Source organism: Cherax quadricarinatus, unplaced genomic scaffold (genome assembly GCF_038502225.1).
Source record: "Cherax quadricarinatus isolate ZL_2023a unplaced genomic scaffold, ASM3850222v1 Contig37, whole genome shotgun sequence".
NCBI lineage: Eukaryota > Metazoa > Arthropoda > Malacostraca > Decapoda > Parastacidae > Cherax > Cherax quadricarinatus.
In genome coordinates, this window is record NW_027195063.1 from 423,398 (window position 1) to 442,857 (window position 19,460).

The following is a 19,460-nucleotide window of genomic DNA, read 5'->3' on the forward strand; positions in this document are numbered from 1 at the left end:
TTTAAATTTCCATAACTGATAACATCTTTAATAACAGACATGTGTAGTGTTAAGACAAAGCCAAACATTGTACAAATACATTCATCTACTCTAGTTTATTTGAGAGTTCATCATTTGATGTCCATAAGTGTTTTACCACAAACCCAACACAGAATCATCTGTCCAATAGCATTCCACTACCACATAATTAATGTATTCATAAAAAAGCTAAACCCTTATGGGTCATTCAGTGCTGAGTTAGCAAGTACAGCGAGTCCTTGACTTACAAGCCCTTTGAGAATCATCTGTATTGTGTATATCATTATATCATTATTGTACAGAATTCAGGACGTCCCCAATGTGTTCGTATGATGAGGACGTCCTATACTGTATAATACTTTGATCCATGTATCTTGCTTGCCTAAGTTGGACCTCCAGCAACATCCGTGGCTATACAGAATTTTCAACCAAAATGTTTGCACATTTGAGTGGATGGCCTGGGAGCAAACCATGTTCTTGGAAAGGCAAAAAAATAAAGTTTTGAAAGAGATGCACATCTTATTCATAATGATACACTAAGATAAACACCACATTATTAAGTACACCAAAGAATTTCAGTTCCACGATGCAAGTTACGAGATAGTCACTGTAAGCTCCTTTATACCTCTGAGTTTCGCGAGTCCTTTCTACTCCCGGAGCCCGGCCAGTGGCCAGGCTCGTCCTGTGCTCACTCACTCGTGTTACACGGGAGCCCTGACATGATACTTATCTCCTGAAGACTAGTAATACAATGCTTCCCAAATGTGTCACAACAGTGAACCAAAAATAAACACTTGCCAGCATATACATAGTGTAAAATTAAATATATCAAAATAACCCTTAAATTCACAAGTAAAAAATAAGTTCGGAGCATGAAAAAATTTATATATATTTATATATACTATATATATAATTTTTTATATATATATATATTTAGCTGTACATCAATTGCAAACTTACAAGAATAATCTTGCTTGTGCATAACAATATTAAAGCCATTCTCTTTATATTTCTAACATCTTTATAATATTGTTCACGATCAACTCTAGTGTGTACAGGTAGTCAACCTTCTTATATATGCCACAGCAGATTTATAGGTATATTCTTTCCTGTAACAAGAGCGTAATTTCTTTGAAATATACAATTAAAATACTACATGGGCTATTTAACTTTGGTGAACTGCAACATCGATGACTATAATGCTTACATTCTAAAATTGGTGCAGAGAGTAATTCAGGCATTTTTAGTGTTTTTCTGGAGTAATGGAAGTCAATGTATTTCAATATATTAGCTAGCAAGGAAGATCTAAACCAGCGATACAATAAATTACGTGAAAATGGATTATCTTCACGGGTTGCCTGAGATTATTGGCGGCATCTGTGCATGGACGGGTGTGGTGTCTTCCTCGGGGCTGGGAGAGTCTACTGGCCTAGACACAACCTTCACACTCTGGCGGACAGTCTGGTCATTGTGCTGCTGGAGAGTTCATATATGTTAGGCTCATTGATACTCAGTAAACTTAATGAATAATGATAATATTAATAATACATTAATATTGGCAGTTTGGAGGGATACGTTGTGTATCTTTATACATATATGCTTCTAAACTGTTGTATTCTGAGCACCTCTGCAAAAACAGTGATAATGTGTGAGTGTGGTGAAAGTGTTGAATGATGATGAAAGTACTTTCTTTTTGGGAATTTTCTTTTTTGGGTCACCCTGCCTTGGTGGGAGACGGCCGAAGTGTTGAAAAAAAAAAAAATAATAATACAGGTGATTATTATTTTTTATTAACCAAGGCAGGGTGACCTTCCCCCCAAAAAAGAAACACTTCATCATCATTCACACCATCACTGTCATGCCAGAGGCATGCCTACACTCCAGTTTAAAAACTGCAACATATCTCCACCCCTCCTTCAGAGTGCAGTCACCATGACTCGAGTCCTAATTATTGCCTATATTTATTACTAATATATTTTATTAACACACTGGCCGATTCCTACCAAGGCACGGTGGCCCAAAAAAGAAAAACTTTCACTCATCTCTCTGGGGATGGAGTGGTTGCATTAGCCAATTCAATTGAGAGGGTAATTGATGACTTATCTAGGAATTTAAACTGATAGATTATAGAGGTATGGGTGTTTGTGGGAAACAATCAGGCTGCAGCATTAGGGTTAAAAACAGCAGTTATTACCGGGATACCTCAGGGATATGTTTAAAAGACAATATTCAAAATGAAGTTGCTAGTAATGGCAAATCAATTGATCAACAAACAGAGATAGTAGAGGGCAACGAGTGACTAACTCCCTTAAGGTTTACTATACAAATAGTAGGAGTCTAAGAAATAAGATAGATGAGCTAAAATTACTTGCAAGTGTAGGTAATATAGATATTGGTATAACAGAGACCTGGTTCAACCTGAAAGATAGAGAAATGCCTTCTGAATGCAACATACAGGGTTATAAACTATTCCACACTGATAGGGTCAACAGGAAGAGTGGTGGAGTGTCGATGTATGTCAGAGAAAATTTAAATTGTTGTCTTAGACATGATATAAGATTAGAAACATCGAACACAGAATCGGTTTGGCTACAGTTTCTCGAGGGACGTGACAAATTAATTTTGGGTGTGATTTATAGGCCTCCAAACCTTGATAGGGAGTGCAGTAAGCTGTTATGGGACGAAATTCATAAGGCATCTAGATATGAAAATGTTGTGATAATGGGAGATTTTAACTTTAGACAAATTGATTGGAACAATATGACAGGAAATCTTGAGTCTAGTGACTTTCTTGATACGGTTCAGGATTGCTTTTTAGAACATGTTGTGACAGAACCAACTAGAGCAAACAATCTGCTTGACTTGGTTCTTGCCAACAAAGATTCACTAATTAATAATCTTGAGGTTAATGATGAGCTTGGGGAAAGTGATCACAAATCACTTAGTTTCAATATATCATGGAATTACCCAGATAATTGCAATCAAATCTCTGTCCCAGATTTTCACTTGGCCGACTTCATGGGACTGAAAAATTACCTGGGTGGGCTAAATTGGGATGACCTGACTATGGGTCAGGTAGGTGATCTTGGTTGCCAATATGACGTTTTTCAGAGCATAGTTCTAGCTGCCCAGACAACTTTTGTTCTGAGTAGGTTAATTAGATATAACAAAAATGATCCCAAATGGATGAATAATAGATTAAAACATCTCATTGGTCAAAAGAGAGGCATATATAGGCGTATCAAAAGAGGGGATGGGCAGTTAAGAAATCAATATATTCAATTAAAGAGAGAAATAAAGAAAGGAATAAGAAAAGCAAAAAGGGATTATGAGGCTAAGGTCGCAAGGGATTCAAAGACTAACCCAAAAGGGTTCTTTCAGGTATACAGAAGTAAGATTAGGGACAAGATTGGCCCACTTAAGAGTAACTCTGGTCAGATCACTGACAGTGATAAGGATATGTGTGAAATTCTAAATACCTACTTCCTCTCAGTTTTCACCCAGGAAAATACTAGCGATATTCCTGAAATAATAGATTACGTAGAACGGGCCACCCTCTTCAAGGGGGGCTCCTTGGCATGGTGAAGAGGCTCTTGGTCTGAGGAATTAGACCTGTCGGTCTTCTTCCTCAGACCGAACCTAATTACCCCCCATTCTCCCCTCCCCTATCCCATCCTCCCCTTTTTCCATTCCTCCTCCTCCTCCCCACCCCTCCCTTTTGCCCTTCCTCTTTTTGGCCTTTGGGATTTCTCCCACAGGCGCGCTAGTTCCTAGGTAGGGGAAAGGACACCGGGGTCCATCCCATTCCGTTGAGGTTCTTGGCGGTGGCGTAGTTTGCCGTGGAATCTGGATTGCCTGGGGATGTCCCGATCCCTCTCCGGTATCCTGGAGTAGCTTTGGGTGTTTTTCGGGCGATGGGTGTATCTCTGGAAGCCACCTTTCGGATTCCGGGGGTGGTGGCCGAAGGAGGTATGCTTTGTGGTGGATATCCGGCCGCCCTCTCTTTTGTCCACCGAGGTAGCTCGGCAGATGTGAGGTTGCTATCCCGGATTGCTGGTTTACTGGCATGAAGGGTAGGGTATGGCACGGGTTCCATGCTGCATCTGCGCTACTAGCGGTGTTGAGGTCCTCTTGGGCGCGGAGGGAGATTTCCGGCCCTTTCATTCCTCCTGGGAACTATTCCTCCCCGCTGCCCCCTTTTTTTATTCTTTTTTTTATTTTTATTTTCTTTTCTTCTTTCTTTAAAACAAAAAGCAAAGGAGTAACCTAACCATGGAGAACCCAATCCATGAACCCACTACCCCCGGGCCCCTTCTTGATACCGCACCCCATTCTGACCCTGCCTTGTGTTTAGACCACTCTTCGAACACTCCTGATGCCCCTGTACCTCTTGCTGGTGCTGTTTCCTCACCCGCTTCAGGTACCAGGGCTTCGACTGACTCCTTCGATTTGTCTGACCTCCGCTCTCCTTTGACTATGCTTCCGGCTTCTCCCTCTACGGTACAGCAATTTTCGAATCGCCCGCCCATTTCACGCCGGACCAACTCCGGTCCTACTCCTAAATGCCAACGTCAATCTCCTGATGATGCTCCTTCGTTACCTTCCCATTCTACTCGGAAAAGACCGACACGTCAAGCACTCCCTCTCCACGCTCAGTTTCGGACCACACAATGGACTAAATTCTTTACTTTAAGACCGACTTCTTCTTCTGCCTACCTTTCTGACCATAGTATTGGCAAAGCGCTCCTGCGTCATATTTCATTTCGTGCTCTCAAGAGCGGTACGCGCATCGTCACTGTCCAGAATGCTACCCAAGCTCATGATCTTTCTCTCCTTTCGAATATCGATACTACTCCTGTCACTATTGAAAAACATTTTTCTCTCAATTCTTGTAGTGGTACTGTCATTCTGCCCCCATACCATAGTCCAACAGAATTTCCAGTCATGTGGCAATGACATTTTTGAACAGCTGGAACTCCAGGATCTCCCAATCCTCAAAGTAGACACTTATGTCCTTCCTGCCCGGGGGCGGAGACGTTACCCTTGCAATGTGGCTCGTTTAACTTTTGACAGCCGAGAACTCCTGTCCTCTGTATATGTCGCGGGACATCGGTTACAAGTTCGAAAGGTGATACCTACACCGCAACAATGTAGAAATTGCTGGCGTTTTGGTCACCCAGCGAAATATTGCAGATCTATGGCCGAATGCCCAGTCTGTGGTGCCGACGACCATTCTAATACATCTTGCAGTCAACCTCCATCTTGCCTTAATTGTAATGAAGCTCACCCTTCGCACTCCCGCCGTTGCCAGGTCTACTTAAATGAACATGAAATCCGTTGCCTCAAAGAGGCAGAAGGTCTCCCTTGTGCTATGGCAGTTACTCATCTCTGCCTCCAAGGGAGACTACCCCGTGTTTCTTATTCTCGTGTTTCCAAACATCCCCCCCACTTCTGGGGTCCCATCTTCTGCAGCCTCCTCTGTTGTTACCCCTCCCATAGCCACTCCGGCATCTAATCCTTTTGCTGTCCTTGGCTCTGACGTCCCGACTACAACTCAGTCTGTTCTCACATCTTCGCGTCCTTCCTCACAAGCCCCAGTATCGACAAGACCTCGTACGACACCTAATACCAATCCCCCCTCTACTCAGAAGTCCAAAAAATCCACATTGCTCAAATCTTCTTTGCCCCTTCCTTCCCTTCTTCCACCTCCACACTTTACCTTTCCAGTCTCTGTACCTAGTTCTTCCCCTCTCTCTGGCTCTATTACAAGTGTGGAGATTCACCCTCCTCCTCGTACTATGCCTTCCACCCCCGTCCCCTCCCAAGTTTCTCCCTCTTCTGCCTCTTCTGTCCCCCCCCACACTTCATCTCCAGTCCCTTACACTCTTCCCTCCCCCTCTACTTTGGTACAGTCCATTACTGTCCCAATCTTTACTCACCCTCCTTCTATCTCCAATATGATCTCCCATACATCTTTGAATTCAGAAACACTCAAAGCCATTTCAGAATATATTGCAGAGACTAAACCTTCAATGGACACTGATTCACTTCCTGTTCCTTCTCTTCCCTCTCCTCCATCTTCACAACCCCATTCTTCGCAACGCTCTGTTCCTTCGCTACTTGAACGTCTTCCAATGCCACCACACGTTGACTTTTCTAACCCCTCTAGTCCGTAGGTGCCTTTACCTACAGATTCCTGGTATTTTCTTCATCACCAATCATGGTCTATTTACAGTGGAATATCCGCGGCCTCAGGGGTAATCGGGGTGAGCTTCAGATGTTGCTTTCCAGGTTTTCCCCTGTTGGTGCTTGCTTACAAGAACCAAAATTACACTCGGCTGTTTTCCAACCTATCTCAGGCTATAATTTATTGTATTCTTCGGATCCTTTCTCAGATGGGACCTTTAATGAAAGTGCCCTTCTTCTACGCAATGATATTCTGTACTGTCAACTATTTGTCCATACCTCGCTGCATTACACTGCAGCCCGTATCCACTTGAATAAGTGGTTTACAATATGTTCTTTATATCTCTCTCCTTCTCGAGCATTTTCTATCCCAGACTTTGCCTTTCTTGTTTCATCCTTACCACCACCACTTCTGTTACTTGGTGATTTTAATGCCCACCATTTCCTCTGGGGGGGTCTCATTGTGACTCACGTGGCATCCAGTTGGAGGCTTTTCTCGCCTCTCACCCCCTCCATGTTTTAAATACGGGTACTCCCACCCATTTTGATCCTCGTACTCATACTCTCTCTTGCATCGATCTATCAGTCTGCTCTTCCTCCACTGCACTAGACTTCACCTGGTCTGTTCTACCGGACTTACATGACAGCGATCATTTTCTGATCATTCTTACTTCTCCTTCCTATTCACCACCTTTCCGTAGCCCTCGCTGGCAATTTGATCGGGCAAATTGGGATCTTTACTCACATCTCACTGCTTTTAGTGAGGTTCGTTCTTCATCCTCCATTGATGAGCTCCTACACATCTTCTCGACTTCAGTTTATACCGCAGCTTCTCATTCTATACCCCAAACCTCAGGCAGGCATTCTCAGAAGTGCGTGCCTTGGTGGTCTCCTGCTTGTGCTCGTGCAGTATGTTTGAAACGTGCTGCATGGGGCAGGTACCGGTACAATAGAACCGCTGAGAGACTTCTTGATTTTAAGCAGAAGTGTGCGATCGCTTGCCGTGTCATCCGTGAAGCTAAACGCACTTGTTGGCGAGACTATGTTTCCACCATCACCTCTGCTTCTTCTATGAGTGCAGTCTGGAAAAAAGCGAGGAAATTGAGTGGTAAATACTCTGCTGACCCGGCTCCTGTTCTACGGGTCGCTGGTGTTGATGTAGCAAACCCTCTCGACGTTGCCATTGAACTTGGCACACATCTGGTCCATACTTCCCGAGGGCTCCATCTATGCCCCTCGTTTCTTTCCTCAAAGTCTGCCAGAGAGTTAGTACCCTTGGACTTTTCTTCTCTCAGAGAAGAACAGTATAATGTGCCTTTTACACTTCAAGAACTGGAGGCAACGCTCTCAGCTTGCCGATCATCGGCAGCTGGGCCTGACGACATTCATATTCGTATGTTACAACATTTACATCAGTCAGCCCTTGTAGTCCTCTTACACCTCTTCAATCTCATTTGGGCACAAGGAGTTCTTCCCCAGCTGTGGAAATCTGCCATTTTTCTCCCTTTCCGCAAACCGGGTACTACAGGACATGATGCCTCCCACTAACGTTCCATCGCTCTTACTAGTGCAGTTTGCAAAGTGATGGAATGTCTCGTAAATCGACGTTTAATGTGGTATTTAGAGACACAACAGTCTCTCCGCTAGTCAATATGGCTTTCGTAAGGGTCGTTCTACCATAGACCCCTTACTACGCTTGGATACGTATGTTCGTAATGCCCTTGCGAATAATCACTAAGTTATTGCCATATTTTTTGACCTTGAGAAGGCATATGACAACTTGGAGGTATAATATTTTGGCCCAGGCCCATTCCTTAGGCCTCCGAGGCAATCTACCATCCTTCCTTAAGAACTTTTTAACTGACAGACATTTCCGTGTTCGAGTCAATAATGTTCTTTCCCCGGACTTCGTCCAAGCTGAAGGTGTCCCTCAGGGATGTGTTCTAAGCACAACACTTTTTCTCCTTGCTATAAATGATTTGGCCTCTGTTCTTCCACCCAATATTTGGTCATCACTCTATGTTGATGACTTCGCTATTGCTTGTGCAGGCGCTGACTGTCATCTTATTGCAGTTTCTCTCCAGCATGCGGTCGACCGTGTTTCCACTTGGGCCACCACGCATGAGTTTAAATTTTCAAGTACCAAAACTCACCAAATTACTTTCACTAGACGCTCTGTTATCTCCGATCATCCTTTGTATCTCTATGGCTCCCTTATCCCCGAACGTGATACAGTCAGGTTTCTAGGTCTTCTCTTTGACCGTAGGTTATCCTGGAAACCTCACATTACCTCTCTGAAGGCAACTTGTCACAGCCGGCTAAACCTTCTTAAAACCCTTGCTCATCTTTCTTGGGGAGCTGATCGTCGAACTCTGCTTCACCTACATTCAGCCCTCGTTTTATCGAAACTCGATTATGGTGACCAGATTTATTCCGCGGCCTCTCCTGCTACTCTCTCTAGCCTTAACTCTATCCATCACCAAGGATTACGTTTGTGCCTTGGTGCTTTTCGCTCTTCCCCTGTTGAGAGCCTCTATACAGAAGCGAATGTTCCATCCTTGTCTGATCGCCGTGATGCCCATTGCCTTCACTACTATGTACGCTCTCACGATCTACACAATCCTTCCATTTATAGAATGGTCACCGATATTAGTAGACATTCTTTATTCGTTCGCCGCCCCTGTTTGCTCCGTCGCTTTTCTCTTCGCCTACATTCACTCGTATTCCCTTCAGTTACCACCTTTATATGTTCATGTAGCATCTCATTTTTCCCTACCCCCCTGGGAAGTTCCAGCTGTTCGGGTCTGTTCTTTGTCACTCCCTTGCTCGAAAGCTCAACTGCCTATGGTGGCTTCCCGCTCTCTTTTTCTTGATCACTTCCACTCCCATTCTCATGCCACCGCTGTGTACACAGATGGCTCTAAGTCTTCAGACGGGGTCGGATTCGCAGCAGTGTTTCTGGACAGCGTCGTGCGGGGGCATTTACTATCTTTGGCTAGCATTTTTACTGCTGAACTGTATGCCATTCTTGCAGCACTTATTCGTATCGCATCTATGCCTGTGTCATCATTTGTGGTAGTCTCAGACTCCCTTAGTGCTCTACAGGCTATACGAAAATTTGATACATCTCACCCCCTAGTTCTCCGTATCCAACTTTGGCTACGCCATATCTCTACGAAGCATAAAAAGATTATTTTTTGTTGGGTCCCTGGTCATGTTGACGTACAGGGCAATGAACAGGCAGACACTGCTGCGCGGTCAGCAGTACATGACCTACCAATTTCGTATAGAGGTGTTCCATTTCTGGACTATTTTGCTACAATAGCTGCCCACCTTCGCGCCCGTTGGCAACAACGTTGGTCAACTCTGCTTGGTAACAAACTTCATTCTATTAAACTGAGCATAGGTTACTGGCTGTCTTCTTGTCATCAGTGCCGTGGTTGGGAGACCACTCTCTCCCATCTTCGCATTGGCCACACTCGTCTTACTCATGGGTATCTCATGGAGAGGCACCCTGTACCTCTCTGTGAGCAGTGTCAAGTTCAAGTATCGATTAGCCACATTCTGTTAGACTGCCCTCTATCAACGAGCACGCAGAATTTACCTCCAACGTCGTCTTCATTCTACTACTCTCTCTTTACCTTCCCTTCTTGCTGATGGACCCTCCTTTAATCCTGACTCTCTCATTGACTTCTTGACAACGACTGATTTACTCCACAAACTCTGATGATGATACCTTACGCACTCCCCTCAGCCCTTTCTAGCTCAGTCTCTTGCTGCCCTTTACCCTTTCACCATCCACTGCTCCGCTGTTATCCGTAACCTATTACTCATCCACCTCCCTTTTGCCACCTGATGCCCTCGCTTCCTTCCTGCCCTGCAGCGCTGTATAGCCCTTGTGGCTTAGCGCTTCTTTTTGATTATAATAATAATAATAATAATACGTAGAACAGGATGATGATAAACTATGTACGTTAGCGGTAACTAGTGACATTGTCCTCAGACAAATAGAGGAACTAAAACCTAACAAATCCCCAGGTCGTGATGAACTGTTTGCAAGGGTGTTAAAGGAATGTAAAGAGGAACTTAGCATACCTTTGGCTAATATTTTTAACATATCACTACAAACTGACGTAGTGCCTGGTAAGTGGAAAATGGCAAATGTAATACCTATTTACAAGGCAGGCGACAGGTCCTTGGCTTCGAACTATAGACCAATAAACCTTACCTCCATAGTGGGAAAATTTATGGAATCAATAATTGCCGAAGCAATTCGTAGCCATCTTGACAGGCACAGATTGATTAACGATTCTCAACACGGTTTTACAAAGGGGCGTTCCTGTCTTACGAATTTACTAACTTTTTTCACTAAGGTGTTTGAGGAGGTAGATCATGGTAATGAATATGATATTGTGTATATGGACTTCAGTAAGGCTTTTGATAGAGTCCCACATCAGAGGCTATTGAGGAAACTTAAGGCACACGGAATAGGAGGAGAAATTTTTTCCTGGGTAGAGGCATGGCTGACAAATAGACAGCAGAGTGTTTGCATAAATGAGGAGAAATCAGAATGGGGGCACGTCACAAGCGGTGTTCCTCAGGGGTCAGTGTTGGGCCCCTTGTTGTTCACAATTTACACAAACGACATAGATGAGGGAATAAATAGCGACATAAGCAAATTTGCTGATGACACCAAAATAGGCCGTCCAATTCATTCTATTGAGAACATTAGAGCACTCCAGGATGATTTGAATAGACTGACTCAATGGTCGGAGAAGTGGCAGATGCAGTTTAATATTGACAAATGCAAAGTTCTAAATGTTGGACAGTTAAATAACCATGCCACATATAAACTAAATAATGTAGATCTTAATACTACCAATTGCAAAAAGGATTTAGGAGTTCTGGTTAGCAGTAATCTAAAACCAAGACAACAGTGCATTAGTATTCGCAATAAAGCTTAACAGAATTCTTGGCTTCATATCTAGAAGTATAAATAATAGAAGTCCTCAGGTTGTTCTTCAACTCTATATATCCTTGGTTAGGCCTCATTTAGACTATGCTGCTCAGAATGGATATAAATGCTCTGGAAAACGTACAAAGGAGGATGACCAAGATGATCCCATGTATCAGAAATCTTCCCTCTCCAAAGGCATAGAATTAGGGGGGACATGATCCAGGTGTATAAATGGAAAACAGGAATAAATAAAGGGGATGTCAATAGTGTGCTGAAAATTTCCAGCCAAGACAGGACTCGCAGCAATGGGTTCAAGTTGGAAAAATTCAGATTCAGGAAGGATATAGGAAAGCACTGGTTTGGTAATAGTTGTGGATGAGTGGAACAAACTCCCGAGTAAGTTATTGAGGCTAAAACGTTGTGTAGTTTTAAAAATAGGTTAGATAAATACATGAGTGGGTGTGGGTGGGTGTGAGCTGGACCTGACTAGCTTTGTTGCTGGGTCTGGTACAGTGCTCCATCCTTGAGTGGGGATAACCAGACTGGGTGGGTCATTGGTCTAATCCGCATGGGTCAGTAGGCCTGTTGCAGTGTTTCTTCTTTCTTATGTTCTTATGTTCCATCACTGTCTTGCCAGAAGGGTGTTTTACACTACAGTTTTTAAACTGCAACATTAACACCCCTCCTTCAGAGTGCAGACACTGTACTTCCCATCTCCAGGACTCAAGTCCGGCCTGCCGGTTTCCCTGAACCCCTTCATAAATGTTACTTTGCTCACACTCCAACAGCACGTCAAGTATTAAAAACCATTTGTCTCCATTCACTCATTACTAATATAGTATTACAATTATTCCCTGTGCCCATTACTATTATTACCTGTAATTTTACTACCTATTTATACAAAAATGACAGGGTAATGAACAGTCTTGTTCGGTGATCCTATCAACACGTAAGAGTTAAAGATCCAGATAGTTTTTTCACATTTTTAAACTCGCTCTACAAATTCCGTATATAACAACTAACACAAATCCGTGAGATTTCAAAATGGAGGTAGAGAATGTAGCCATATATTAAATGCTACTTAGAGCTTATATAGGGTAATTTAATCAATGTAATAGCAAATTAAGTGGAAATTATTGCCATTAGATGTATAGTAAAACTCTAACAAAGTGGATGCTGGGCATAAACAAAGGCGATATTAATAAAATACTGAGGATATTGAATCAAGCAAGAGCCAGAAATAACGGATTTAAGTTAAATAAATTTAGATTTAGAAAGGATGTAAGTAAGTATTGGTTTTCAAACAATACTTATGTCCTTGGAACAGTCTTCCAAGTAGGGTAATTGAGGCTAAGACCCTGGATAGCTTTAGAGAGAGATTGGACAAATATACAAGTGAGAAGGGCTGGGTTTGATTGGTGTTTGGGGTACGGGAGTAAATTGTTGGGTAGCTTTAGGTAGTAGTGGTTTTGATAAGGACCTGCCTTGTATGGGTCAGTAGGCCTACTGAAGTGTTCCTCCATTTTTACATTCTTATATACAGGCGAGCCCTGCGTATACAGCACCTCTTCGGTGCTACACGTTATTGTTGGCTTTCAATTAAGCCATTGTTCATTATGTTTGGTGTTCTTACCGCTACTCTACAGTTCTCACCATTTTCGTACAACTGTTGTGTAAGGGAAGGACGGCCAGTCTCATATTTAGACTGTATGAATGGGATCCTCCTGTATTTAACTCGTAAACGGTCCCAGCAGATCTACGTTCACATGTGTAGCGCTACAAAAGTAGATCTATGTTTTTTTACATATTTTCAAAGGAGAGGTGTTAATGTTGCAGTTTAAAAACTGTAGTGTAAAGCACCCTTCTGGCAAGACAGTGATGGAGGGAATGATGGTGAAAGTTTTTCTTTTTTGGGCCACCCTGCCTTGGTGGGAATCGGCCAGTGTGATAAAAAAAAAAAATAATAAAAAAAAGTAGATCAAAGTTTTTTTTACACATTTTGAAGTGTACAAAAAACAAAAAATTTTTTTTACATACTGTACTTTCAAATGTTGAAAAAACGTATATACAGTGGACCCCCGGTTTACGATCACCTCCCAATGCGACCAATTATGTAAGTGTATTTATGTAAGTGTGTTTGTATGTGTATGTTTGGGAGTCTGAAATGGACTAATCTACTTCACAATATTCCTTATGGGAACAAATTCGGTCAGTACTGGCACCTGAACATACTTCTGGAATGAAATATCGTAAACCGGGCGGTCCACTGTACATGTTTGGACAGTTTACGGGTTAATATCACTCCAGTAATGAAGAAGCTCTTCACCTAAGATACAGGAGCTACCTTCCTGCTTTCTCATACATGCAAGTGAAACCCCTCCAAGAAGGTTCCTTGATGCTGGCGAGAGGCCCTTGATCTAAGGAAATGGACTAATGCTCCAATATCTTGAATCAATCCTGAAAATCTTCCATTTCTCAAGGCACTGCATGAACCCTATGGGTTTAGTGCACCCCTATGTAATAATAACGATGCAAGTGAAACTGTTTGTGTACCAGGATATGTGACTTAGCTTTTACAGGAGTGGCAATGTCTGGCAGCACCTTGATTGCTGTACAACACTTATGAGAATTCTCAATTACCCAAACACACACAGCATTGTCAGGTGACATATATGCACTGGTGCCTTTACCTGACCTCACCTGTCCACTATATACTGTTCTATATTTTCTCATGTTCTGTATTGGATATATGAAGATGATATATAGAAGAGTATGGAATGCTATGTCAGGTGTCGCCCACATTCATTTTAGATTACAGTGGACCCCCGGTTAACGATATTTTTTCACTCCGGAAGTATGTTCAGGTGCCAGTACTGACCGAATTTGTTCCCATAAGAAATATTGTGAAGTAGATTAGTCCATTTCAGACCCCCAAACATACACGTACAAACGCACTTACATAAATACACTTACATAATTGGTCGCATTCGGAGGTAATCGTTATGCGGGGGTCCACTGTACTAGACAGTGTCAATTATGGTTATATTTTGTCTGTCTTTACCTGACATCATCTGACCAATCTGCATTCTATATTTTCTCATGTTCTATATTGGATCTATAAAAATTCATAAATAGAAGAGCCTGGTATGCCTTGTTATGGAGCACCTACATTTGTTTTAGAGTACTAGGCTAAGTGTTAATCATCATTTTATGTTGTTGTTCATCTTAATACAAACAATTAAGGTACCTTCCCAATGGAAGGTACCTTAATTATTTGCGACTTTCCCATTGCAAATAAACCAGCACTTACCTGTGTATACTTTGGCGTGATGCCCCCTGTTCCACTGAGCCTCATGCGTTCAGGGTCACCTGGGGAGGTTTCTGAACCCCTTAGGAGGAAGAGTCCCAGGTTCAACTGGGGGATGTCATTATAGAGGTGAAGGATGAGCATCACAAAGGTCAGTCCCAGCAGTAGGTAACCTGAAGAGATGTAAACATTTAATATATTTCTGATTCATGAAATCATAATACTCCTACACTGACAGACAGTAAGTCCTTGACTTACAAACATATTTGGGACCTCCTGAATTGTGTACAGTGGACCCCCGCATAACGATATTATTTCAATCCAGAAGTCTGTTTGGGTGCCGTTATAGACCGAATTTGTTCCCATAAGAAATATTGTGAATTAGATTAGTCCTTTTCAGACCCCTAAAAATACACCTACAAAAGCACTTACAAAAATAAACTTACATAATTGGTCGAGTTGGGAGCTGATCGTTATCCGGGGGTCCACTGTATAATATTCATAATACAGGAAGTCCTCAACCTAGGAACATGTTGGGGACCTGTATTGTGTATAATAATGATCTTTCAACAAACTGGCCATATCCCACCAAGACAGGGTGACCCAAAAAGAAAAACAAAAGTTTCTTTTTTTTAACTTTAGTAATGTATACAGGAGAAGGGGTTACTAGCCCTTTGCTTCTGGCATTTTAGTTGCCTCTTACGACACACATGACTTACCGAGGAAGAACTCCATTTCACTTCTCCATGGAGATAAGAGGAAATAAACAAGAACTAGTAAGAAAATAGAAGAAAACCCAGAGGGGTGTGTGTGTGTATATATATATATATATATATGCTTGTACATGCATGTGTAGTGTGACCTAAGTGTAAGTAGCAAGACGTACCTGAAATCTTGCAGGTTTATGAGATAAGATACAAGCAATCCTACCATCATGTAAAACAATTACAGGCTTCTGTTTTACACTCACTTGGCAAGGTAGTAGTACCTCCCTGGGTGGTTGCTGTCTACCAGCCTACTACCACAGGATGGTAGTACCTCCCTGGGTGGTTGCTGTCTACCAGCCTACTACCACAGGATGGTAGTACCTCCCTGGGCAGTTGCTGTCTACCAGCCTACTACCACAGGATGGTAGTACCTCCCTGGGCAGTTGCTGTCTACCAGCCTACTACCACAGGATGGTAGTACCTCCCTGGGCAGTTGCTGTCTACCAGCCTACTACCACAGGATGGTAGTACCTCCCTGGGCAGTTGCTGTCTACCAGCCTACTACCACAGGATGGTAGTACCTCCCTGGGCAGTTGCTGTCTACCAGCCTACTACCACAGGATGGTAGTACCTCCCTGGGCAGTTGCTGTCTACCAGCCTACTACCACAGGATGGTAGTACCTCCCTGGGCAGTTGCTGTCTACCAGCCTACTACCACAGGATGGTAGTACCTCCCTGGGCAGTTGCTGTCTACCAGCCTACTACCACAGGATGGTAGTACCTCCCTGGGCAGTTGCTGTCTACCAGCCTACTACCACAGGATGGTAGTACCTCCCTGGGCAGTTGCTGTCTACCAGCCTACTACCACAGGATGGTAGTACCTCCCTGGGCAGTTTCTGTCTACCAGCCTACTACCACAGGATGGTAGTACCTCCCTGGGCAGTTGCTGTCTACCAGCCTACTACCACAGGATGGTAGTACCTCCCTGGGCAGTTGCTGTCTACCAGCCTACTACCACAGGATGGTAGTACCTCCCTGGGCAGTTGCTGTCTACCAGCCTACTACCACAGGATGGTAGTACCTCCCTGGGCAGTTGCTGTCTACCAGCCTACTACCACAGGATGGTAGTACCTCCCTGGGCAGTTGCTGTCTACCAGCCTACTACCACAGGATGGTAGTACCTCCCTGGGCAGTTGCTGTCTACCAGCCTACTACCACAGGATGGTAGTACCTCCCTGGGCAGTTGCTGTCTACCAGCCTACTACCACAGGATGGTAGTACCTCCCTGGGCAGTTGCTGTCTACCAGCCTACTACCACAGGATGGTAGTACCTCCCTGGGCAGTTGCTGTCTACCAGCCTACTACCACAGGATGGTAGTACCTCCCTGGGCAGTTGCTGTCTACCAGCCTACTACCACAGGATGGTAGTACCTCCCTGGGCAGTTGCTGTCTACCAGCCTACTACCACAGGATGGTAGTACCTCCCTGGGCAGTTGCTGTCTACCAGCCTACTACCACAGGATGGTAGTACCTCCCTGGGCAGTTGCTGTCTACCAGCCTACTACCACAGGATGGTAGTACCTCCCTGGGCAGTTGCTGTCTACCAACCTACTACCACAGGATGGTAGTACCTCCCTGGGCAGTTGCTGTCTACCAGCCTACTACCACAGGATGGTAGTACCTCCCTGGGCAGTTGCTGTCTACCAGCCTACTACCACAGGATGGTAGTACCTCCCTGGGCAGTTGCTGTCTACCAGCCTACTACCACAGGATGGTAGTACCTCCCTGGGCAGTTGCTGTCTACCAACCTGGGTTTTCTTCTATTTTCGTACTAGTTGCTGTTCTTGTTTATTTCCTCTTATCTCCATTTGGAAGTGGAACAGAATATCTCCTCTGTAAGTCATATGTGCTATAATGGATTAGTAACCCTTTCTCCTGTATACATTACTAAAGTTAAAAAGAGAAACTTTTGTTTTTCTTTTTAGGTCACCCTCCCTCGGTGGGATAAGGCCAGTGCATTGAAAGAAGAATATTAACACTATTGTGTTTAACGATATTAAAAACAGTACAGAAGATTTTCAGTGTGTTTAAGTCAAGGACTTACCATATAACAGTGGCAATCTACACAAATGCATCACGAGTACAAAGTCATAGACAGTACCTTTGATAGGTATTCTTGGCTGCACCAGCTGAGGAAGGTAAACCCACATTCCTTAAGCCCGGCCACCTCTTGTCATGATTGCAAACAAATCACTTGGCATTTTAAGATCACTTGCCATGGCTTCAAACCCCACAGATTCTGTGATTTGTCATTCCTAGATGGCATAGTTGCTGTATTTGACTGAAATAGCCTAGAGCATAGGCAAAACGCATCAACAAAGATACCCAACTGTTGCACACATCTAAATTACCAACTTGTCAGTATTTTATACCATTTCAGAGACAGTGATGGAGTGAATGATGATGAATGTTATCTTTTTGGGACACCCTGTCTTGGTGGGAAAAGGCCGATATGTTAATAAAAAAAAAAATTCAACACACCTGTGATGCAAACTTTGTAAAGCGGTCTCATGGGCTGGTCTTGTGCATCTCCGGGTATGTAGTCCCCCAGACCAATAGTAGTGAGGGAGATGAAACAGTAGTAGAGGGAGTCTAGGAAGTCCCAGCCTGGTTCCAGCTTGGCAAAGATTAGTGATGGGAACACCATGAAGAGGACAAAGGAGACTGTCCCAATGATGGCTAGATGGAACACACGTATGTTGAACGGCTGAAATGTTGCAACGATACAAAGTTATGCAGTTAATACTACACAGTTATACAATCAACAATACAGTCATACAATCAACAATGCACTGATAGTCATCAACAATACAGTTATACAATTGACAATACAATTATACAAAAAGAAATACAATTATACAATCAACAGTACAATTATACAATTATTAACAATACCTTCCAGTTTGAAACTACTTAAGAAATCCCAGTTAACTTAAAATCACTGAATCAGTTTAAAGTATATTATTATTATTATTATAATCAAAAAGAAGCGCTAAGCCACAAGGGCTATACAGCGCTGCAGTTTAAAGTATAAAAGCACACTTAAAACTGCACTATTGTAACTTGTGCCACTCATAATGTTTTTGCTACACCTCTGTTGTAATTGTACTAAATGTAATATTTGCCGTCTCATAATAATGCAAAACTAAAATTTACAACCCGGAAACCTACGTCTTATTCTTAGGAGTGTGTAACGTGTCCGTCTGGAGGTCCCCACCCATGATATGGTTTCACTAGTATTAATCTGCTTGAAGTGCACAGCATGCTAGTGACTTTCTTTGTACCTAACTATCACATTTAAACCACATATTGTATTCTAAACAAATTTATAAATTTGGTTATACAACATGGATAAATTCAAATACAGCTTGTGTATTCAGAATATATGCTCTAGTTTGCCAGATTTTTCAAACTTTGCTTATCCAGTAGGGATTATTTGTCCAAGGAAGCAGTTATGATTAGAGAGAAAGATGAGTGGGAGGCTTGAACCATAGTCCATAAATTAACAAGTCCAATGCTCTACTGTCTGAGCTACCAAGCTTCTACTGCTATACATGTATTCTCCATGGCCCAGGAGCTTTAGCAGTAAATCTATTTTTACATCCCTCAAAGCCATACAGTCTGTAAACTCAGATTGTTGTAAGAAATGATTAAATGAAGATTTTCCTAATACCACAAGACAGTCAGCCTAAACGTGACGAAATATGAAAGAGGAAATCCCACACAAGACAAAAACGAAGAATGGAAGTCTTTATGTCTATCTCCAACTGAAGACTACTCCCTCCCGTCTTCGCATTGGCCACACTCATCTTACTCATGGATATCTCATGGAGAGGCGCCCTGCTCCTCTCTGTGAGAGTTGTCAGGTTCTATTATCAGTCAGCCACATTCTGTTAGACTGCCCACTTTATCAACGAGCACGCAGAATTTACCTCAATCGTCGTCTTCACTCCGCTGCTCTCTCTTTACCTTCCCTTCTCGCTGATGGACCCACCTTTCATCCGGACTCTCTTATTGACTTTTTGACAGCTGACTTACTTCACAAACTGATACCTTCAGCCCTTTCTACCTCAATCTCTTGCTACCCTCTACCCCTGCACTATCCCCTGCCCCGCTGTTTTCTGTAACCTACTGATCATCCCTCCTCCCTTCTGCCTCCTAATACCCTCGCTTCCTTCCCTACCCTGCAGCGCTGTATAGCCGTTGTGGCTTAGCGCTTGTGATT

The 19,460-nt window shown here is 43.1% G+C and overlaps 1 protein-coding gene across 5 annotated transcripts in view; it reads right to left on the reverse strand.

The window, feature by feature from the left end:
• Window positions 1-517: 517 nt before the first annotated feature.
• LOC128700977 (potassium channel subfamily K member 6-like) overlaps window positions 518-19,460 on the reverse strand; it is a 57,633-nt gene continuing 38,690 nt past the window's right edge. For 4 of the 5 annotated variants that reach the window (XM_070079898.1, XM_070079900.1, XM_070079901.1 and 1 more), the window contains exons 5-7: window positions 17,717-17,942; window positions 14,472-14,641; window positions 518-1,494 (exon numbers count right to left, since the gene is read on the reverse strand). In XM_070079898.1, the coding sequence (XP_069935999.1) occupies window positions 1,366-1,494; window positions 14,472-14,641; window positions 17,717-17,942 (525 nt within the window). In that variant the 3' untranslated portion in view covers window positions 518-1,365. The remainder of the gene's footprint in view (window positions 1,495-14,471; window positions 14,642-17,716; window positions 17,943-19,460) is intronic. The other variant, XM_070079902.1, reaches the window with a different exon arrangement.